Raw genomic sequence first — 24826 nt, 5'->3', positions numbered from 1 at the left:
TCATCGGTGGGATCCAGGAACTGAAGACGGGCTGCTGGGAGAGACTCTGTGAGAAGGTCCTCACAGCAAGCAGAGAGTGAGTACAATAATACAGTGATATTTATCTTACAGTCTTACAGATCCCAAAGTCAGCTATCTAACCCACTCAGCCATCTAATTTTTCACTTCACCATGGCTGAGTGGGTTAGATCGCTGACTTTGTGTACTGGTGAACAGTTACCTGACTCTGAGAGTGAGGGCTCACATTCTGGAGGGAATCTAACATTAGTTCTAGAATCTGTACTTTTCTTAGACTGACTGAGTTTGGTTTAAAGCCGCTTTTAGCAATATTCCAGCAACATCGCGGCGGGGGACACCAGAAATGGGCTTCACACATTGTGCCCATGTGGGGATTCGAACCCGGGTCTTCGGCGTGACTAGCCAACGCTTTAACCATTAGGCTACCCCAACGCCCTACTTTTCTGAGAAATTGTTATCCCAAAGACAACATGTGTTAAACAAGCGTGATGTTGATTTTTCAGCGAGGAGCTCGTCCACATGAGGAAGCTGTCTCGGTTGCTGAGTTTCAACAGTGCATTGACATTGACAGCGGGAAGCTGGTGATGTTTGTGACATTCATGTTGGTGCTGGTGACAGGGAGGACGATCACTGCGATGCAGATCTTCACGGCGATGGCGCTGTTTGAGACTCTCCGCATCAGTCTGAGTATCCTGCTACCTGCTGGGATACTCTTCCTGAACGACACTCTCAAGACTCTCAAGAAGATACAGGTATGTAGAGAGTTACCTCCCCTCAGTTATACTTGTAGTATCTTGTCTTGAAAAAAACAACAGATCTTAGTTCTCGCTACTCCTTACCAAAAGGATCTGTAACATCCCATTACACCATATATTCAACCTCTCAAGTGACCAATTAAAAGATTGCTCACATGGCAAAGTGACAGTCAGAATGTGTTTTAGAATTATTTGAAAAACTTTACACAGGATTTCCTGAATGACAGTAACAGCTGACAGATTCTGTCAAAATCTTTGTCTATTTCTCTTTTCAGTCGGGTAATTATTTAGAGATACTACCAGTTAGCCTAAGCTAGTTATCTTTTATGAGGGGCGGTGGGGTAGCCTAGTGGTTAAAGCGTTGGCTCGTCACGCTGAAGACCCGGGTTCGAATCCCCACATGGGTACAATGTGTGAAGCCCATTTCTGGTGTCCCCCGCCGTGATGTTGCTGGAATATTGCTAAAAGCGGCGTAAAACCAAACTCAGTCAGTCAGTCAGTCTCTTTTATGAGTCATTTTCCTAAGTACTGAGTTAGGAATTGAAGTTCATGTTTAAAAGTGAACTGTAGCTTGTATATGTACCCAGAGGCCATGTACCCTATACTGGTGTTAGCAATATTTCAAGGAAAAGGAGTGATTTAGATATCACAGTGCAGTAGCAGCAGTAGAGTTGAGGGTAACTCAAAGCCTTACATTGTCTCATGTCTGCTTCCCAGCATTTCCTCATGATGGAGGAGAAAGGGACGTTGTCCATGAGTCGTGGCAGCTTCCAGATGCTCAACAACGACATCGTCATCCGCTTCAGCAACTACTTCGGCAGCAGGGAGAAGGTGAGTTATATATATTGTACATTTCCACTGGCAGAATATACAGGATTTCATGAGCCGAATGGGTTTGTATGCAAGACTGAATTATCATATGCATCTGATACTTGATTATCCCTGTCAAAAGCTGGGTATAGTTGATGAACAGGAGTTGCCTCAAACATGGTCCTTTATTTCCTTACATTCTCAACTTCTGAACTGATTGTACGATGCCTCTTCTTGTTACAGAGCCTGGATGCAGCCATGGTGTTAATGAACATTGAACTGGACATAGAAAAGGTATGATTCCTCGTGGTGTTCAATTTAAAGAAGGAGAATAACCAGTTTGGGTTATTTTGAATCTGTCATGTGCTATTTTATGATTAGGGTCAATCTAGTGACATAGCCAGAAGATGTGCCACATTGTTATATGCTATTGTAAGGAAGGTTTGAAGTGTTTATGGAAGTTTACAATATTCAACATGGCTGATTGTCATCATATCCCAATTGCGTAGATCAATGCTCAAGCTCTTGATCACTGGATTGTCTGGTACAGACTCAATTATTTACAGACAGCCGCCATATAGCTGAATATTGCTGAGTATGGCGTGAAACTGACCTCACTCACTCACTCAACATGGCTGATAATGTGTGTGCTGGTTTGTTTTTTCATGTGTCATGTATCACGTATACTGCATTTTATTGGCTTAAACCAAACTTCAACAATTGCTAAAACAGTCTAGTATGATCCTATGATGCGTTTCTTCTAGCATATATGCAGGCTTAACTTGGCAGATACACAAAGCCATCATTTGTAGTTTGTTTACTTGATTGAGCTGCTTAACTAGGGTTAAAACTGTGGCTTGCTGTTCTCCTATTCTTGTTTCATGGTGTATTTGTCTATTTTTCACAGAGCAAGCTGTATGCTATGATAGGCCCACCAGATGGAGGCAAGGTGTGGTATACTAGAACACATGGTCTTATAATACAACAGTACTACAAATAGTACTTCTGAATCGTGACAGGTCATCCATTGTTATATAGTCTTCATCTAGTTTCCTAGAACCAATGTTCTGGTTTGGTTTATGGGGGAGATAGCTCTTACAGTTTTTTCATGCAAAAGTGTCATTTATAATTTTCCTGTTTCTTGTCAACAAATTGCCTCATATTATTGGTTTTGGATGATTGAGAAACGTTCGTTGTTCACTCGCTATTCACAATAACAACTGGAAAAGATCTCACTAACTTACAAATGAGAACTTTATCTTTAAAACAAGAAATCATCTGAGTATTTAAAATATCTTTGTGGTTGAACAAACCTTATTACCGGTATGTTGTGTCTGAAAATGTATGATGTCAGAAAACATATAATCTGATGAGGGGGGAGACGTGTCAAGAAATGCTTCAAATGTAATTAAAATATAATGTGTCATGACCAAATGATATAGGGGCTATTATCCATGACCATTCAGTTTATAAGACAAGTCGATTTCATAAACATATACTACTTGGAAATATCAAAATCTTACGAAGTTTGGGACTCACTCTCTACCGGGATCGACTGTCTATTGAGCAAATGGTAGTTGATGATGACCAACTTCCGGTTGAGCATGGACAGGGCTCCCCTCCTGTGCATATGCTATCCAGAATTTGATACACGATGGCACTGAACGAAAGTATATACTGGATGACCTTCACACACAAGTGAAGAGGAGAATGTGTCCAGTACTTCTAGGGGCAGTAGGGTAACCTAGTGGTTAAAATGTTTGCTTGTCACACCAAAGACCCGGGTTCGATTCCCCACATGGGTACAATGTGTGAAGCCCATTTCTGGTGTTCCCCGCCATGATATTGCTTGAATATTGTTAAATGTGGCATAAATTAAACTCACTCATGCCAGTACTTCTATGATTTTGTTTACCCTGTAATGGGTAGCAGAGTTTTCTGTCATCTGGGATGGGACTTCTTATACTGTCTTGACATCAAATATGTCAAATATGGAACATTTTTATTCAACAACCTCCATAAAAGCTTAAAAACATTTGTTCCAGTTTGGGGACCCAAATACTACTGTCTAAGTAAATGACAAACAGCACTTGGCATGGTTCGTCAAGATGCATCTTCAGTGTGTATCAACTATCATGTATCTGTATTTTATGATCACAATACATGTATTATGTTATTGTTTATTCCCTGACAGAGTTGTCTGCTCCTGGCTGTTATTGGTGAACTTGAGAGACACAAAGGTCAACTGTTCCATCATGGCCGCTTGGCGTACATTCCTCGTCAGCCATGGCTGTTCCCAGGGACCATCAGGGAGAATGTTGTGTTTGGCTCTGAGTTTGTGAGACATCGCTACAACCAGGTGCTTCAGTCTTGTGCCCTGTCCCAGGTACAGACACAGTTCTTGATTGCTTCTTATAATATTAGTGTTGTAGAAACGATAAGTGTCATAGGCCTGGGAGCCCAGTCTTCAAAGGCATAGCAGTTTGCTATGTGGAGTTATGCTCCTTATAATTATAACGTGCCACAAAGCTATGATCATGGGTTCAAATTCTGGCCCCGTTTCACAAATCTATTGTAGCGCTACGACTGTCTTACCTCCTATACTGTAGCATAGACTTACGACAGTCGTACCTCCTATACTGTAGCATAGACTTACGACTGTCGTACCTCCTATACTGTAGCATAGACTTCACGACAGTCATACCTCCTATACTGTGTAGCATAGACTTCGTGCCTCTCCTATATGGTCATAGACCACCAGTCGCCTCCTATACTGTAGCATAGACTTACGACTGTCATACCTCCTATACTGTAGCATAGACTTACGACAGTCGTACCTCCTATACTGTAGCATAGACTTACGACAGTCCTAGCACTACGATAGATTTGTGAAATGGGCCCCGTTCTCCAAATATGATTAAACAGCCATCTTTGACATTATATTGCTTTGGGCATTGTTGCTGAATGTTCATGTATATATTCTCCTGTTGTCAGATGCTGGATGCCTTCCCTCAAGGGGATCTGACGGTCGTGGGAGACAGGGGCGTCGCCATTGACAACAGTGTGCAGGCCAAGATTACACTGGCCAGGTGAGCTTACTGATGGATGTGATCAGTTTGGTTGGATAAAGGGGTGTCACTGTTGACAACAAAATACAAGCCAAGATAAACCAGGTCAGGTTAGCTAACTGTTGGATGTGATTAGTCTGTAGGAAGATACATCCAGCGATATTTTAGTCTGGACAAGGCAAAACATGGGTTGACCCATGTTGGTGGAACAAGAAGTCAAATATAACCTCCAATGGCAGTGTTCTTTTTTTATTGCTCTCTTTGTTTGTATTTTTTATCACCAGTGCATTGTGATTTTAAAATCTCACTGTTAAGTTACTAAATGAATGAAGCCTTATGTCTAGCACAATACTTTTCATAAAACTCAAGTTTTTAATGTAGTAAGAGTGAATATTAGGTTTTCACATTCAGTCAAACACTGTTGTGTCAAACTTTGATGTGGTGAATACTTGTCACGAAGGCAAAGCTTGGTCCCTGCTTGTTTCTTATAAAGTAATCATTTTGTGGGTTTGACAAACATTGGAGAACTTGAGTATTAACAAAGGTCCCATCAACATCGATCCTACAGCGTTAGACTGTAACAGTTTTAGCTATATGAATGACTTATTGTCCACAGGGCTGTGTACCAGAATGCTGATATTTACCTGATAGATGACATCCTGTCAGGAATGGATGGCAAGTCCTCCATGCACATCTTCAAGAAGTTAGTACACATTTCCTCACAACTACTTTTGATGAAAAATAAATACCTCTTTTGCCCATTAATGAGCATTTTTAATTCATTTTTAGAAATAAATACATATTTCATGATAATGAATTTGCGATCTGTGCGTTAATGTTATATACATCTTTAGAGCATCTGATCAACAACTACTGGTATTTATGAAATATTCAGTATGATGTATGACTGCAAAGTGTAATTTGCATTTTAAGAGCAGATTCACTATCATGGTTTTGGTTGCATGAAGTCTCTTCTTACCACATTACTTTGAAGGCATATACTAACTAAATATAGTCATTGAGGGATACTTGATTCTTGCACTCAGAAGAACACACAGCTGGCATGTATATGAGTATTTCATGTTTGTTATTTCAGATGTATCTGTGGGCTCCTGCAGAATAAGACCCGACTGTTAGTGACGGACAATGCTCAGCACACACAGGTGGCTAACAATGTCATCATGGTGTCTCAGGTAGGATACGCTGATTGGCTGAACAACCCATGCTTCCTTCATTTTGATTGGTCAGTTCAGGGCTGCTCTTGGTTACCTGACATGAACCCTGCTAACCTTTAGAGTGGAATTGTCAGATCTTCACACAGAGAGTAATCATTGTCTGATTATATTTACACTGTTTTGGCAAAACTTTGGCAACAGGTATGCAGTTTGAAGAGCATATTTGTCAGTACTGAGTGTTACTGTAATTGTACATTTTTAAGTGTTCAGATCACATTTTTCTCAATTTCTTTATTGCATACAAAATTGTAATGAGAGGATTTTATTGTTGTTTTATGGGTTAGATTAATTTGTTGGGAAATGACCATTCCTTGTTTGGTGTTGATGGGTATGATGACTTAATGAATGGTGTTCCTGATCTGTCCAGGGCACTGTCCACTTCTCGGGCCGTTATGATGACATTCACCGCTGGGGCATCAGTGTCAGCCACTTCCTGACCAGCTGGACACACACCAACATGGACGTGGACAAGGTGGCAGATATCTCGTCCCCCCTCATACAGGACCTGTCCTCCTCCCTGTTGCCCCCGTCCTCCCCAGACAGTGTCAAGGACAGCGTCACTGGCTCCTTCGAGATGCTGCAACATGACTACAAGGTGAGGATAATCTTTTTTCAGTGATCTGAGTCACTGAGTTGTTTTAAATGATTTTCTGTTACATTATCACAACTGAATGTAGGAAAAAAAGTCATAGGAAAAAGAGTCATGGAAAAAAGGCAGTATTGATAATATATTTATTCAACCATTAGGAAAACCTGAATTAATTCAGTTCTTGTATTTTTACCAACATGGTGAAAACCACAAGCCATATCATGTGGAATAAACACATGAGTTCCTGCTGCAGTGATCGGAGTCTGTGATACAGCAGAAGTTCATCAGTACATCAAACTCATTAACTCACTCACTCTGTGTTTGTCAGGACCCAGGTGACACTCTGATCACCGGCGACAGTGACACCAGTTTCCGCAGCATCTACTCTGCCGGGAATGCCTACAAGTGGTACTTCCTGCTGGGAGGGGGGATATTCGGGGTCATCGGCTTCTTCGTCCTGTGCATCTTTGAACAGGTATTTCATTTAGATGTTCTTTCAGTTATTATGTGGATATGTATGTCATTGTCTCTGATGGTAGTAAGGGTATTGATATGTGTCACACATAATTGTTGATTATACATTTTTATTTGTTTTAGTTTTCAGAAATATATCTTTTGTGGTATGGTTCCACAGTAAAATAGAACTCATACAAAATCACAGATTACTCGTGTAATCTGATCCTGCACATTTAAACATGATTTCATTATATGAAATAGATACTTTAAAATAAAACTGGAATAACTCTCAGTTGCCCTTATGCAATAATACATTGTCATTGCTGATTTCCTGTGTTTGAAGTGACAGTTTTACATGTATTGTGATTGTTCCAGGGGGGATTTGTCCTGTGTGAGTGGTGGCTGGCCTACTGGTGAGGATAGATACCTTCTAGAGATCCATTTTCTTTCCTCAAAATCTCCTACTGAAACCTTTCTTCTTTTAATTTCTCTGGGAGAAACAATGATTTCATAATCAATGTAATACAGTTTTTCTTAGTCAGTTTCAAAATATTCTGAGCCATTGGTGATTCTGGTTAAGAATGAGTTGGGAGCAAAGTATATTGGTTGTAAGAGGCTTGATTGATCAGTTGGTTAAGCTTGGTGACTTGGTCAAGATTCCAGGCCACTGTCATATAGGCAGTATATTGCTGAACGCAGTGTTAAACAACAAACATTGTTTTAGTCTGATACATTTGCAGGCTATTTTGAATCCATCCACACATGACTGTTCCTGAAAATACTAAGCAGAGACACTTCCGTTTAGGTCTGAGAATTTCCAGAGCACCAACGAGAGCAGTGTGATCAATGTGACGGTGTTCGGACCAGCTATCTGGATACTGGATGACAAGGTGTACATCTACCTGGGCCTCGTCTTCTTCACAGTCCTCCTCAGCTTTGTACAGGCGGGATTCTTCTTCTGGTTGGCCAACAGAGCAGCTGAGGTGCTTCACAACCTGGCTCTCACCTCCATCCTCGAGGCACCCATGGCATTCTTTGACATCAACAGTCCAGGTAATCTCACCCACAACCCTGCCCTTACCTCCATCGTCGAAACCCCCATGGTCTACATTGACATCAACAGTCAAGGTAATGTCACCCACAACCCTGCCCTCACCTCCATCGTGGAAACCCCTGTGGTCTTCATTGACATCAACAGTCCAGGTAATGTCACCCACAACCCTGCCCTCACCTCCATCGTGGAAACCCCTGTGGTCTTCATTGACATCAACAGTCCAGGTAATGTCACCCACAACCCTGCCCTCACCTCTCCATCGTGGAGACCCCGTGGTCTTCATTGACATCAACAGTCCAGGTGACCCAACCCTCACCCCACATCCATCCATCGGGAGACCTCCATCGTGGTCCTTCATTGACATCAACAGTCCGGGTAATGTCACCCACAACCCTGCCCTCACCTCCATCACATGGTCTTCATTGACATCAACAGAGGTAATCTCACCCCAACCCTGGTCCTCACCTCCATCGACCTCCATCCCCTGTGGTCTTCATTGACATCAACAGTCCAGGTAATCTCACCCACAACCCTGCCCTCACCTCCATCGTGGAAACCCCTGTGGTCTTCATTGACATCAACAGTCCAGGTAATGTCACCCACAACCCTGCCCTCACCTCCATCGTGGAGACCCCCATGGTCTTCATTGACATCAACAGTCCAGGTAATGTCACCCACAACCCTGCCCTCACCTCCATCGTGGAGACCCCCATGGTCTTCATTGACATCAACAGTCCAGGTAATCTCACCCACATCCCTGCCCTCACCTCCATCGTGGAAACCCCCGTGGTCTTCATTGACATCAACAGTCCAGGTAATGTCACCCACAACCCTGCCCTCACCTCCATCGTGGAGACCCCCGTGGTCTTCATTGACATCAACAGTCCAGGTAATGTCACCCACAACCCTGCCCTCACCTCCATCCTGGAGACCCCCGTGGTCTTCATTGACATCAACAGTCCGGGTAATGTCACCCACAACCCTGCCCTCACCTCCATCGAGGGAGACCCCATGGTCTTCATTGACATAAACAGTCCAGGTAATGTCACCCACAACCCTGCCCTCACCTCCATCGTGGAGACCCCCATGGTCTTCATTGACATCAACAGTCCAGGTAATGTCACCCACAACCCTGCCCTCACCTCCATCGTGGAGACCCCCATGGTCTTCATTGACATCAACAGTCCGGGTAATCTCACCCACAACCCTGCCCTCCCCTCCATCGTGGAGACATCCATGACGTTCTTTGACATCAATGTTATGTGTATTTGAAATTGATGGATGGGGAACGGTATTTCTTGATGTTCCATGTCCTTCCAGGTGGTGTTCTGAGTCGTTTCCTGAGGGATGTTGGAATCGTGGACACGATGCCACCAATACTGTTGGACTGTATCCAGGTATGTTCAGAAATCACCTGTCACTTGTTAATTCTATTTTCACTAAATTTGGTCGATCAGAATAACATCGTAAATCATTTCTGTCACTACAGATAGTGTATATGAAGTTTAAAATAAGCATCCTTGGGTTGATTTTGGAACATAATATTACAAACATGATCACACCTTAGTATTTTGTTGCAAGTCTAATTACATGTTGATGTTATGTAACAAAAATATGACAACATGTTAATATTATGTTACAAATTTGACATACATGTTAATATTATGTTACAAATTTGACATGTTAAATTTTTAAACTTATCCTATCTCACGACTTGCACCTCTCTCTGTAAACTTTTTTTCCATAGGCCTCCTTGTCTATTCGCCCGTGCACTCCATGCTGCTCTCCTTAATTAGCTTCCTAGTTCCTAATAAAGCTTGCAGCATGCTCCACTAATTGCCCATGTGACTACCTTGAATGATCATTCTCTTTCTTGTCGCACGACTGTGTGGACTGTATATTAGGGACATTATTTTCACCCTAACATCATGGGGAAAACTGATAATCAGTCAAGGAAAAGGAAAGTTTGTGCTCAATGCAAGGCGAATTATTCATCCCTTGACCCTCACTCGTCTTGCAGTGACTGTATTGGACAATGTAACTGGAACAAACAATGTGGCAAGTGTAATTCACTGAAAGATGAGGATTTTAAGGCCTACCTTCGTGTTTGCTCCCGGAGAATCGCCGATAGGGACAGGAAATCAACAGAATCTGATCCCACTCCCGCCAAACCTATCAAGTTACAGCGACAGAAAATCGTACCTTCACGCAAGAGAGTGACGTCTGTGGTCCAAGAGGATTTTATGGACGCTTCATTAGATCACCTTCACGATCCAGATCACCATCACAAGCCCGATCTAGATCACCGTGCCGATCCAGATCACCAGATCAATCCAGATCACAGTCACGATCCAGAGCACAACTACGATCCACATCACCTGATCAATCCAGATCACCTAACCGACCCAGATCAACAAACGGGTGCAGATCACAACATCGAAGTAGATCATCGGACCGATCCAGATCACCTAATCGATCCAGTTTACCGAATGGATCCAGATCACAACTTCGAATCAGATCACCGGACTGATCCAGATCACCGAATGGATCCAGATCACATCTTCGAATCAGATCACCGGACTGATCTAGGTCAACTAACTGATCGAGATCACAACATCGAAGTAGATCGCCAGACCGATCCAGATTACCGAACCGATCCAGATCACAGCATCAAAGTAGATCACGTAACCAATCCAGATCACCAAATCAAGCCGATCGCAACTGCAAACCAGGTCACCTGTTTGATCCAGATCACCTTACAGATCCAGATCATGATCACAGTTTCCAGTTAGTGCATCGAATAGATCCAGATCACTTTACAAATCCAGATCATCTTACCAACCCAGGTCACCTATACGATCTAGATCACCTTACAGAGCCATTGACCAATCGGGATCACAGTACAGATCCACATCTCATGGCCGATCCTATTCAGATGGTCGAACCAGAGCTCCAATCAGAACCAGATCACCAACTAGAACTACAGCGACCCGGACTAGTTCTTCATATCATGCTGAGAATCCTTCGACTCACTCTAGGATCATCGCTGAGTCATGGGAACCTGATAACAATTCCACTCCTACAGCGACTCCAGATCTAAATATGATGATCAGGGCCATAACCTCAGCCTGGAACCAAATACAGCTGTCTACTCCAGCCCATCCGGCTTCGGTAGCTCCTGGCTCTTCATCTGGTCCACCTCCTGAGATTGATCTAGTCCAAATAGCCATGCCTGCATCTCCCGCTCACTCTGAGTTATCTACCCCTGGGGGTAGCTTTGCAGCTGTTGAGACACCTCAGGTACTCCTTTGGATTGTTGAGAAGCTCCAACTTCCCTTGAGTACTTCAGCAGATGACCTGGATCACTCTTATACTCTTAGGAACCGGGATTGGTCTACCATCACCGTACCACCTCGACCTTGTTTTCTGAAATTATCCAGTACACTAAATGATGGTTTCAAGAGCCTGACAGGAATCACTACCAATGGAAAGTCCTACCATTTGGAATTTCCACGGGCCCATAACGAGCTTCCTCCACTTTCAAGGGATCACCTTCGAAAGCTACATAGACGATTGCATCCAGGCTCAACAGGATCTGATCGTATTTCTTCGCCAGCTACAGTTCACCACCACGCTGCTCAGACAGTTAAGGTGGCTGGTGAACATCGTGAAATTGGAACTAATACCCACTCAGAAACTCCAATTCATCGGAGCACTGTTCGACACTCGTCAGGGGATGATGTTCGTACCTCACGACAGGTGGATAAAGATTCAGCAATGCATTCCTCCAGGACTGTCTCAGGCAAGAACCTTACGACAGTGGCAGGAGCTACTGGGCCTTCTGACGTCAGCTCAAGCCTTAATGTACAGAGGACATCTCCAACTTTGGCCGATACAGCCATTTCTACGCCCGTACCTTCAGGCCGACAACCCCAAGGAACTAATTTGCCTTCCAGAACTGCTTTGTCCAGTCCTTCAATGGTGGCTCGACAAATGGAATGTTTGCGCTGGAGTCTCTATGATGCCCTTTGCACCGACTCATCACCTATTCATCGATGCATCCCTCATGGGTTGGGGAGCTCACTTCCTTGACCACCAAGTGGCTGGGCTGTGGTCATCTGACGAACGGGTACTTCATATAAACGAGCTGGAATTCAAGGCGGTAATTCAAGCCATCTCACATTGGGCAACACAGCTTCAATCAACCAGTCTGTTGATCCAATCAGACAATTCGACAGTGGTTTGATATATAAATCATCTAGGCCTGACAAGGCTCGGCGATTCTGCTCAATTGGCGATCAGGTTCTTCCATCTCATCAACTCACTCAACATCGTAGCCAGAGCTAGACACATTCCCGGGGTAAATAATGTGATCGCCGATGCCTTGTCCCGATCCAACCGACCATCCCCGACAGAGTGGAAGTTACTGCCCCAGATCTTTCAGTCGATGATCTACCCGTTATCACAGCCTCAAATAAATCTGTTCGCCACAAGGTTCAACAACCAACTTCCAAAGTTCATATCACCAATCCCAGACTGCTTGGCGTGGGACCTCGACGTGTTGGCAATATCATTGGAGGGTCTCAATGCCAGCTCTGCTATCAAAAGTAATACAGAAACTATTGGCCACCAGCAACATACTACTGCTTTTGGTCGCACCCTTCTGGCCAGCAAGAAGTTGGTTCATCAACCTAAGAAGCCTGGCAGAGACAAACCCAGTACCACTTCCCAATCGGGACGACCTAATTCTTCACCCTCACTCGGAACTGCACCACTGGTCACCCAAGACCCTCAATCTACACGTTTGGCGCATCTTCAGAGGTCTCTCATAGCTAAGGGCTACTCTCGCCGAGTAGCCACAGCTATCACTTCAGTGCATCGTACTTCGACCCGTTCCTTGTACGACAACAGGTGGAAGAAGTTTGAAGACTATTGCAAGCTTAGGGGAATTGGATCTCCCACTTCCACCTCGGCTCAGGTCATTGCTGAGTTTCTCCAGCATCTCCGCACTGCTAAGAAACTCAAGGGTACTACGTTAGCTACCTACTTAGCCGCCATCAACTCGGTTTTGGCTACCACCACGGGCACGAAGATTTCCACTGTTCCCGAGTTGCAGAGTCTACTACTCTCCTATAGACTCTCTGACCAGTCCAGGAAGTTCAGACCTCCGGCCTGGGATCTGTCCGTCGTCCTTCGTCATATGATTTCTACAGATTATGAACCTTTAGAAGACAAGGACTTCGAACAAGTGATATTCAAGACATTCTTCCTGGTAGCTTTGGCTACCACTGCTCGTATATCTGAACTGCATGCGCTTGATGTCAATCGGGTGCGGTTCGGGCGGAAGAAGCATGGCAAGGCTTTCCTGGGTCTACGCTGGGACTTCATTGCGAGAAACCAACTGCCAGGGCAACCGGACCGGATGTTTACCATTCCCCCGTTGTCCACCATTCTTGGGCCTCATGATAATGAAGATTTGACACTCTGCCCAGTTAGGGCTCTACACGTTTACGTTGCTGCCTCCAAGGATCGTCGACGGCTACGGAAGCGCCTCTTCATACCCTTGTCGAACACTTCAAGAACTGATGTTTCCCGGACCACATTGGCCTTCTGGATGCGTGCCACGATCCTGCGAGCCTACACCTTTGCAGGGTTGCCTTCTCCAGCTGCTTCCAATCCTCATGAGACTCGTGCACTAGCTTCGATGATGGCCCTTCATAGCAACTGCTCCTTGACCACTATCATGGAAGGTTGCTTCTGGCGTTTCTGATACAGTCTTCTCTTCACATTACCTGCGAGACCTGTCTATCACGGATTCCAGGGACTACACCAGTTCGGACCTCTTGTACTGGCTCAGCAGCTTACATCGGCCCAACAACGCAGATGAGGGACGGTTCCGCATTCGCGTTACTACTTCCTTGTATACTGAATAAAAGTTGAACTGGATCTCAACCTTTTGTTCTCATTATATAGGTTTAAGAACTACTTCACTTGGCCTCCATACCAAGGCATCAGAATACGGCCACCTAGTGTGGCCCTACGGACCTGAGGCACAATCAGTATGACGATGCAGAGGTGTTCGACATTCACGCTTACTGACCTCTACTCCACGGAGCAATTACGTCAGTGAAGTGTGACACTCCCAAATTCCAGTGGATTTCATTGCATTCTGCCTCCAAATTTCCGGGCACATCTTTGATTAAGCTTAGGCAAAGGAGTGAGGGTCAATTTGATGCTGCCCTGAACTGAACGCTTGGAGATGCGGAGTTGTGTTTCTCTTTCACCCGCCTCGGTCGGTGTCTGTGGGGCCTTCTTGAAGCAGGGGCTGGCCCGATTCTAGTCGCAAGACTTTAATTGCGGGGGTACCCTGTAAATCGTGGCGAGGCGAGGCTTACTTGCTGAGTTGTGTCCCTTGTCTTGTACAAGGTTGCGGCCGAACACCACATCGCTCGGGAGCACCCATCTCCCTGGGAGTCGTTGTGCTTAGTAACCCAAGGGGTTCCAGAGAACCCAACACAAGCATAGGAGTTGCGTGCATGCGTAACAGGCCTCCCTTGTACATGGCTATCTACGGTTGTCATCAGTCCACACAGCTCCAAGACCAGCTGTTCGCACTGTCCAGACAGAAGGGTAATCTGCGGCCTGTCATGCAACCGTAGGATAAGTGCAAGTCGTGAAATTGGAAATTTTAATATAAATTGTATATTTATATACTTATCCTATCCCGCCCAGCCTCCCCACTACTCAGATTACAATGTTGGCTCCAAGATGAGAATGATCATTCAAGGTAGTCACGTGGGCAATTAGTGGAGCATGCTGCAAGCTTTATTAGGAACTAGGAAGCTAATTAAGGAGAGCAGCATGTAGTGCATGGGCGACAAGGAGGCCTATGGAAAAAAGTTTACAGTCGTTCCACTAAAAGTCGAAGCAAGAGAGAGAGGTTCAAGTCGTGAGATAGGATAAGTATATGAATATACAATTTATATTAAAATTTCCAATATTATGTTACGAATTTGACATACATGCTAATATTATGTTACAAATTTGACATGTTAATATTATGTTACAAATGTGACATGTTAATATTATGTTACAAATATGACATGTTAATATTATGTTACAAATTTGACATGTTAATATTATGTTACAAATATGACATGTTAATATTATGTTACAAAATTGACATTTTAATATTATGTTACAAATTTGACATGTTAATGTTATGTTACAAATTTGACATGTTAATATTATGTTACAAATGTGACATGTTAATATTATGTTACAAAATTGACATTTTAATATTATGTTACAAATTTGACATGTTAATGTTATGTTACAAATTTGACATGTTAATATTATGTTACAAATGTGACATGTTAATATTATGTATGTTAATATTATGTTACAAATTTGCCATGTTAATATTATGTTACAAATTTGCCATGTTAATATTATGTTACAAATGTGACATGTTAATATTATGGTACAAACATGACATGTTAATATTATGTTACAAACATGACATGTTAATATTATGACATGTTAATATTATGTTAAAATTATGTTACAAATTTGACATGTTAATATTATGTTACAAATTTGACATGTTAATATTATGTTACAAATTTGACATGTTAATATTATGTTACAAACATAATTACATGTTCAAATCATTCTAGTTACATTTCACTTGATATGTGTAGACAAGAAATCGCTGCATGTTTCAGTCGTTCAGTTTGCTGATAGCTACTGTGATTGTGGTTGGGGGCACCAACTACTGGCTGCTCCTGTTGGTCACTCCACTGACCATCGCCTTCATTGTGGCCAGACACTACTTCCACCAGTCCACACAGGACGTGGAAAAGATCGAATTGGCATGTAAGTACTCCATCGGTGAATACTGGAATGTTGGTTTAGGAATATTCTTTTTAACATAAAAGCAGCAGCACCATTATATAATCATAAAAGATAATTGTGCTAGTATACTGGCTGATCATATTGTAGGAGAAGTTCTTGTGTTTGTCATGAGGGTAGTTTGTTCAGGAATATACTACCCATCAAAAGTTTAGACTCACTTAAAGCACTCACTATATGTTATGTATATTATGTGGTTATATCAAATTTCTCCACTAACTTAGGGGAACCAACTGCAAACCTTATGCAGATGAATTGCACGAGGTTCATGCATCAAATTGCTGAAAAGCATGTGCAAATATCGTGCATGTGAACAGCTGCGTTTTGGTGTTAAGTTTTGTTAAGAATTTGGCAATTTTCACTCAGTTTCATCATTTGTTGAACTCATGACAATAATCTTTTCAACGTTACGAATTTGTTTCACAATACATCAGTTCATGTGAAAACAGTACCTTTAAACAGTATTGAATATTTTGCAAAATCTAGTTTAGATCAGTTGACTGAAGTAAGTGGCTACATTTACACTAGTGAGTCTAAACTTTTGATGGGGAGTATATGTATCTAAGGTCAGGGCTAGAAGTGTCTTCAAAGTGACTAAAGGGATTGGGTGGTTGATAGATCATATCCCAGTTGTGTAGATCAATGCTTAAGCTATTAATCACACAAATGTTAGACCAGAATCATTCACAGACCACTGCCATGACCCATGAACATTGTGGAGCGCAGGGTTGATCATTAAACTAAACAGACAGGTATTGACCTGGACCTAGATTTTCGAAGCTCTCCTAGCGCTAAGATAGCCGTAAGTTAATGTTAATGTATGGCACTTACGACAGTCTTAGCGCTAAGAGAGCTTCGAAAATCTAGGCCCTGGGATGTTGTGTGGTTATATCCAGACCCAGTACAGGCAGCCAAACACATGTGTGACTGCACATGACAGGAAGTGCAATAATCCAGACCTTACCCCCTTTTCACCCTTCATGTGACCTTCAGCTAAGAGTGCAGTTGGAGGTCACATAATCAGCAGCATGGAAGGTATCCAGACATTGCGGGCTTTTGGTGTGGAACAGCGATTCCTGCACAACTTTGATGTGAGCCAGGACCGTAGTACGGCAGCATGTTACCTTCACCTTGCCGCAAACCGGTGGTTTGGGATGAGAGTCGACATCATCGCCTTCCTCGTTGTGGTTGGTGTGACCTTTGGTGCCATATTGGTTGTTCAGTATCAAGGTGAGCTTTGAGCAAATGTTAGTTGTTCAAAAGATAAAGATAATGGCATGGTTTGTTTTGTGTACAATATGACAATAGTATCTCAAGATTAATTAACATTGTTTGAAAGAGGTCAGTTTTATTTGGCCATTGATGTTTGCCTTTGTCCTTGTACCATGAAGAGTAGCAGTAGATGAAATAATTAAGTGTCTGTTCCCCAGGTGTTTGGATGCCGAGTAGCCTGGTAGGGCTGTCTCTCTTCTATGCCCTCAACCTGCTCAATGTACAGCACCCTGCCATGAGGAAGTCGGCAGCTGTCCACTTCAAGGTATACAGCATCTCATCCATGTTTGCACTTGGGTCTTTTGGGGGTGAATCTACTGACTAATCGACCCAGTTCCCCAAGCTTGTCCCTCACTTAGAATTCCAATACAGAAGGTTTGAAGTACTTCATGCTTCTGTCTCCAAGGGACTCCTAGACAGAATAGGTCCCCACAGTACCCGATTCCTATGCTTGTCTCCCTATGTGGATTCTTAGACAGGAAAGGTCACCAGTACCCCATGCTTTCCCCTCCAAGGGAATTCCTGGGCAGAAGATGTCCCAGTGGTCTCCCTCCCACAAGCATTAATGGCATATATCTATATTGTAGTGATATTTTTCTCAAAGCCTATCTGCATGAGAACAAAACCACTGATCACAGTCCTGTTCATGATGTCCATGTTTCAGATGAAGTCGGCTGAGCGTTTACTTCAGTATTACCAGATGTCTCCTGAGTTAGACGTTGCAGTAGACACCGAGGTGAAGCCGTCCCTGATGTGGCCACAATACGGGATCATCACCCTCGAGGGTGTGTCTGTGTCCCACCCAGGGAAAGGTCCGTCCCCTCTCAAGGGTGTCTGGTGCTGTATCAGGGCAGAAGAAAAGGTGAGATGTTGAAAAGTATGAAAATAGAGGGCTGGGTGGGAATGATTGTTCTGGGTATGTGCCATTACATTATGTTTCATATAATAACACTTCGGTCAGGGTTAGAAATTAATTTCTTTCTTCACCAGTGTGTAAGAATGACTTGGTAAAGGAGGTGGACTACCTCCACATGGAGAGCTGACTAGTCCTTCCTCGAAGGAGGTGGACTACCTCCACATGGAAAGCTGACTAGTCCTTCCTCGAAGGAGGTGGACTACCTCCACATGGAGAGCTGACTAGTCCTTCCTCGAAGGAGGTGGACTACCTCCACATGGAGAGCTGACTAGTCCTTCCTAGAAGGAGGTGGACTACCTCCACATGGAGAGCTGACTAGTCCTTCCTAGAAGGAGGTGGACTACCTCCACATGGAGAGCTGACTAGTCCTTGCTAGAAGGAGTTGGACTACCTCCACATGGAGAGCTGACTAGTCCTTCCTTGAAGGAAGTGGACTACCTCCACATGGAGAGCTGACTAGTCCTTCGTCGAAGGAAGTGGACTACCTCCACATGGAGAGCTGATTAGTCCTTGCTAGAAGGAGGTGGACTACCTCCACATGGAGAGCTGACTAGTCCTTCCTAGAAGGAGGTGGACTACCTCCACATGGAGAGCTGACTAGTCCTTCCTAGAAGGAGGTGGACTACCTCCACATGGAGAGCTGACTAGTCCTTGCTAGAAGGAGGTGGACTACCTCCCACATGGAGAGCTGACTAGTCCTTCCTAGAAGGAGGTGGACTACCTCCCACATGGAGAGCTGACTAGTCCTTCCTAGAAGGAGGTGGACTACCTCCACATGGAGAGCTGACTAGTCCTTCCTAGAAGGAGGTGGACTACCTCCACATGGAGAGCTGACTAGTCCTTCCTAGAAGGGTGGACTACCTCACATGGAGAGCTGACTAGTCCTTGCTAGAAGGAGGTGGACTACCTCCACATGGAGAGCTGACTAGTCCTTCCTAGAAGGAGGTGGACTACCTCCACATGGAGAGCTGACTAGTCCTTCCTAGAAGGAGGTGGACTACCTCCACATGGAGAGCTGACTAGTCCTTCCTAGAAGGAGGTGGACTACCTCCACATGGAGAGCTGACTAGTCCTTCCTTGAAGGAAGTGGACTACCTCCACATGGAGAGCTGACTAAAGTACCGTCGTAAATGCTAGAAAAATGCTTTTTGACTTATATTTAAAATTCAGAGGTATTACAGTTACATAAATAACAAATATCACTTTAAGAAACATCTACCTAATGTAGACCGAGGGAATAAATTTTGAGACATGCCCTAAAATGTGTTTTTACTGATGAAAATACCAAAAACTTGGAAAAATAACGGGTAGTGGGACGTTATTTGATACAAACATTAACTGCCTGTGTTACGTCATCAGCATGCACGGTATCGACAGGTGAAATTGACACCTGAGCACACGCTCGGGGGAAGGGGTCATCTCAATAGATGTTTTCTTCAAAATGTTGAATATGTGTACGTATAGTATACGTATTTGTTATGTAAGGGATCATTTGTGTATGTGTGTATGTGTGTTTGTTTTGAAATAAACATACGAATTACTGTACATTGGACAGATTCCTATCACTTGTGTTATCTTATCGATTGATTGTAGAAATGTGCAACGTTTTAATAAATGTTTTGCATGTCAACAGTATATTTCATTGCAAAAATATGGATGTAATTCGGTCAATTTATTCTAGTTGTGAACATTGGCCAAAGATTTGACGAAGTCACTGGTGTAGCTTCTTTACAATATATGTATTCTTCTTCTCATAAAGTTTGTAGACCGCCCGTCTAAGTACTCCTTTGTCAAAGTTGTCAAGGATGGTTTTACGTCCCGGTTTTGCTTTTGAGACGGTCTCTGTCTTGTCTGATTTGTGTACAATACTGTAAACTTGTTGGTAAGACATACCAACAGCTCTACAAGTTCTGTAATAAACCCTTTCTAGACTAATGAAAGGTTTACCTCTGTCTTTTTCAAGCACAAAAAACTTATAAACCTTTGCAACAATTGACTGCACAACAGCTCTACAAGTTCTGTAATAAACCCTTTCTAAACTAATGAAAGGTTTACCTCTGTCTTTTTCAAGCACAAAAAACTTATAAACCTTTGCAACAATTGACTGCAAATAGTTGGCCATAGTGGACGCTGTGATAAAGATGTGCATGCATGACGGGAAACTTTTTTATCAATACTTAACATTTATATTAATATTTCTTCAATAAAGAAACGATAATTAAGTAAAGTAACACAAACATTCAACATTTATTTGTTAAAAAAGCGTTGATTCATATTTTTACCACCAATGTATTATTAGCATAAATGTAAAGACCATTTCAGATTTCTGTTGTTGAACTCTGAAAAAATCTTAAGTTGTTGTTTTGGTACCATATTCTCTCCTGTAAACTGCCCTTTAAATGCATGGGAATGTTAAATCGATTGAAATAAAAATTAGGTACACTATAGGCGAGTTGATATATTGACAACATAGTACATTTATCACCTTTATCAAAGTATTAAGGCTAAAAAGCATTTTTCTAGCATTTCCGACAGTACTTTAGTCCTTCCTCGAAGGAGGTGGACTACCTCCACATGGAGAGCTGACTAATCCTTCCTAGAAGGAGGTGGACTACCTCCAAATGGAGAGCTTACTAGTCCTTCCTCGAAGGAGGTGGACTACCTTCACATGGAGAGCTGACTAGTCCTTCCTCGAAGGAGGTGGACTACCTCCATATGGAGAGCTGACTAGTCCTTCCTCGAAGATATTGTCTCAGACTAGCTGACTTATAAATTTGAAACCCTTTTTGAAAAGAATTTGATTAGTAAAGTTATCCATATCCATTCATTGCATTGCTTCTGCTACAGTTGCTGGTCATTGAATTTTTTAATCCAAGTGCCTGTGTGGGGATAGGGTGTCTGATGGTTTCGTGGAGCGGTTTCTCTGGTACAGACTTGATGGCAGGGATATTGCTGTTTCAAGTGCCTGTGTGGGGATAGGGTGTCTGATGGTTTCGTGGAGCAGTTTCTCTGGTCCAGACTTGATGGCAGGGATATTGCTGTTTCAAGTGCCTGTGTGGGGATAGGGTGTCTGATGGTTTCGTGGAGCAGTTTCTCTGGTCCAGACTTGATGGCGAGTGGTTTCTCTGGTCCAGACTTGATGGCAGTGGGATATTGCTGTTTCAGGTGCCTGTGTGGGGATAGGGTGTCTGATGGTTTCGTGGAGCGGTTTCTCTGGTCCAGACTTGATGGCGAGGGATATTGCTGTTTCAAGTGCCTGTGTGGGGATAGGGTGTCTGATGGTTTCGTGGAGTGGTGTGTCTGGTATAGACTTGATGGCGGGGATATTGCTGTTTCAAGTGCCTGTGTGGGGATAGGGTGTCTGATGATTTCATTGAGTGGTGTGTCTGGTACAGACTTGATGGCGGGGATATTGCTGTTTCAAGTGGTATTGAGAGCTGTTGTATCACTGTTGTATCACCTGGGTACTGGCCCCTACAGTGAAATTTTGCAATGAAAAGTTGAAATTCATAAATCAACCTTAAAAGTGAATAATACCATAGTTTTTGTTGCTTCCAGATGGGCATAATGTTTAAAACGGCAGCTGAGCAGAAAGCATTCATGTCTGTTCTATTCCGTCTCCATGACTACATAGGCATAGTCCGTATTGACGGCATAGACATCGTCAACGTCAGCCTGCAGCGTCTCCGGGACAAGATAGCTGTTATACAACAGGTAGAGGCAATAATTGAAAGCACAAGCTTTGTCTGTCCAGTTTCAGAAGGCTATTCATGCATCCCATTTCCAATTCATTATTTTGATCTTTTATTCCATTGTATAGACAATACTTATAACAGATCACTTGATAACACTTTTTTTTAATGTATTTGATGACTTTATCATGGAATTAATGGGGTGAAGTAGGTGTCTGAAGGGATAGTAGAAAGGGGAGATGAAAGTAGATGTTGAAACATCCTGATCACAGGTGTTGAACATTCAATAATCAAGTTATAATCTATCAGTGGCCCAAGTTTATTAACTATTATTATCAGTGTTTCATGAATAGTTTAATCGAATTCATTTGTTGCAATATCTGTATTTCCCAGAACCCTACTCTGTTCACTGGCACGCTGCGCCAGAACCTGGACCCGATCTCGAGGTACACAGATGCCCAGGTGTGGAGGGTGCTTCGAGGAGGTAAGAGGTCACTGTCATCAGACACAACTTTACCGTCAATGGAGGTATAAACATACAAAAATGGTATACATTGCAAATGTTCATATAACCACAATGTAGACAATAAATTTTTGTTTTTAATTGAAATTATTCAAAATAATTATGCTAGTCATGAGCTGTGTCATACCAAGACACTCACTTACCTTCTCTTCCACCAGGTAAATCTGTCGTCCTTCGTAGAGACGCTGCCTCAGCGATTGTACGCTGACATCACCACAGTCATTGACAGCTTTTCCACAGGACATCGACAACTACTGCGACTGGCTCGTGCCATGTTACGCCAGTCCAAGATAGTTGTGTATGAGGAACCTACAACAAGCCTTGATTACAGGTGAGGAGCAGTTTTTATGTTAGTAATTAGTATTGTTTGTCTGAATCCAGTGAATCAAATGATAAATAACACTGTCAGTTGTAGTTAGACCCAGAACCATTTCTCTCGCTATGGTGGCAGTATTTGTAGGGAACAAATACAGAAAGATTCTAGTCATAACTGATTGCCAAATGAACCATTAAGTAAATCATAGTGTGGGGTCGAAGGTAAATAAAGATTAATTTAAACAGTGAAGAGTAATAAACATTTGTAGCAGTCTTTTCTTCATGATGAATGCCCAGCTGATATTTCATTGTCATTTTTTTCCCACATTTCAGGTGCAATACAATTATTCAAAAGCTGCTGAGAACTAAATTTGAGCATTGTACGTTGATACACATAGCTCACCTGCCTGACACAGTAATAGATACAGATAGGGTTATGGTGAGTATCTTTCTACATGTAGCCCTCCTGATACACATAGCTCACCTGCATGACACTCTGATACATATAGCTCACCCATCTGATACATATAGCTCACCTGTCTGATACATATGGCTCACCTGTCTCATACATATAGCTAACCTGTCTGAAGCATACATCACACCTGTGTGGTACATATAGCTCACCTGTCTAATACATAAAGCTTACCTGCCTGATGGACATAGCTCACCTGTCTGATACATATAGCTCACCTGTCTGATACATATAGCTCACCTGTCTGACACATATAGCTCACCTGTCTGATACATATAGCTCACCCTGTCTGATACATATAGCTCACCTGTCTGATACATATAGCTCACCTGTCTGATACATATAGCTCACCTGTCTGATACATATAGCTCACCTGTCTGATACATATAGCTCACCCATCTGATACATATAGCTCACCCATCTGATACATATAGCTCACCTGTCTGATACATATAGCTAACCTGGCTGAAGCATACATCACACCTGTGTGGTACATATAGCTCACCTGTCTAATACATAAAGCTTACCTGCCTGATGGACATAGATCCCCAGTTGGATACATATAGCTCACCTGTCTGATACATATAGCTCACCTGTCTGATACATATAGCTCACCTGTCTGATACATATAGCTCACCCATCTGATACATATAGCTCACCTGTCTGATACATATAGCTCACCTGTCTGATACATATAGCTCACCCATCTGATACATATTGCTCACCTGTCTGATACATTTAGCTCACCTGTCTGATACATATAGCTCACCTGTCTGATACATATAGCTCACCTGTCTGATACATATAGCTCACCCTGTCTGATACATATAAGCATACATCTCACCCATCTGATACATATAGCTCACCTGTCTGATACATATAGCTCACCTGTCTGATACATATTGCTCACCTGTCTGATACATATTGCTCACCTGTCTGATACATATTGCTCACCTGTCTGATACATATAGCTAACCTGTCTGATACATATAGCTAACCTGTGTGGTACATAAAGCTTACCTGCCTGATGGACATAGATCCCCAGTTGGATACATATAGCTCACCTGTCTGACACATATAGCTCACCTGTCTGACATATATAGCTCACCTGTCTGATCCAATCACACAAGTACAGATATAGCTGTATGCAGTGCATAGCATGTGTAACAACATATCAGTGTGTGAAATCAGTTACTGATTTTATTGCTGTTTCAAGTGTTGTTTTATTTCCCCAGGTGATTTCTGAAGGTAAAATACAGGAAGTGGAATCTCCTCATATTCTTCTACAAAATAGAAACAGCAGGTTCTTCAGATTTACAGATGAACTTGGCATGTTTGAGATGCATCGGCTCAAGAAACTAGCTCAAGATAAGTATGAAAATAAACCATACATTGCTCCCAATATAAACCCAGAAGACTTCGAGGAGGGTGCCTCATCTCGGAACCAGCTCAGACACCCCAACAATCTGAATGTGTTACCAACCTTCCACTCATCCCGATTGGTTGGAGTTCTCAACCAGCTGCCAACAAACAAGTTCTCCACCAATCGCTTGTAGCATTTACTGTCATGAATATTCATGAAGGATATCCTTGAACCACGTGATATTGGATAATTACAGAACAATTTCTTTGACGTACAGGAAAGACTTCTTTTACATCACCTGCAACAGCATTTCATTTATCATCAGTTCACAGAACATGGTGTGATCTGAGATGTCAGTGATGTCGTCCTGCTTA

At 42.8% G+C, this 24826-nt stretch overlaps 1 protein-coding gene across 1 annotated transcript; it reads left to right on the top strand.

The window, feature by feature from the left end:
* Positions 1-600: 600 nt before the first annotated feature.
* LOC124283093 (ATP-binding cassette sub-family C member 4-like) lies at positions 601-24826 on the top strand. The gene is made up of 22 exons (XM_046719118.1): positions 601-770; positions 1491-1604; positions 1827-1877; positions 2491-2532; positions 3778-3969; positions 4578-4672; positions 5268-5354; positions 5748-5844; positions 6254-6481; positions 6804-6950; positions 7307-7344; positions 7737-7984; positions 9306-9382; positions 15713-15863; positions 16893-17129; positions 17330-17436; positions 17836-18033; positions 21646-21801; positions 22173-22263; positions 22461-22633; positions 22951-23056; positions 24325-24826. Exons 1-20 carry the CDS (start codon positions 603-605, stop codon positions 22508-22510), a joined length of 2574 nt encoding a protein of 857 aa, XP_046575074.1. The 5' UTR covers positions 601-602; the 3' UTR covers positions 22511-22633; positions 22951-23056; positions 24325-24826.

Source organism: Haliotis rubra, unplaced genomic scaffold (genome assembly GCF_003918875.1).
Source record: "Haliotis rubra isolate DU_JTF1 unplaced genomic scaffold, ASM391887v1 Scf31, whole genome shotgun sequence".
Classification (NCBI taxonomy): domain Eukaryota; kingdom Metazoa; phylum Mollusca; class Gastropoda; order Lepetellida; family Haliotidae; genus Haliotis; species Haliotis rubra.
The sequence above is the reverse complement of the archived record's forward strand: the minus strand, read 5'-3'. Positions and strand labels throughout refer to the sequence as shown.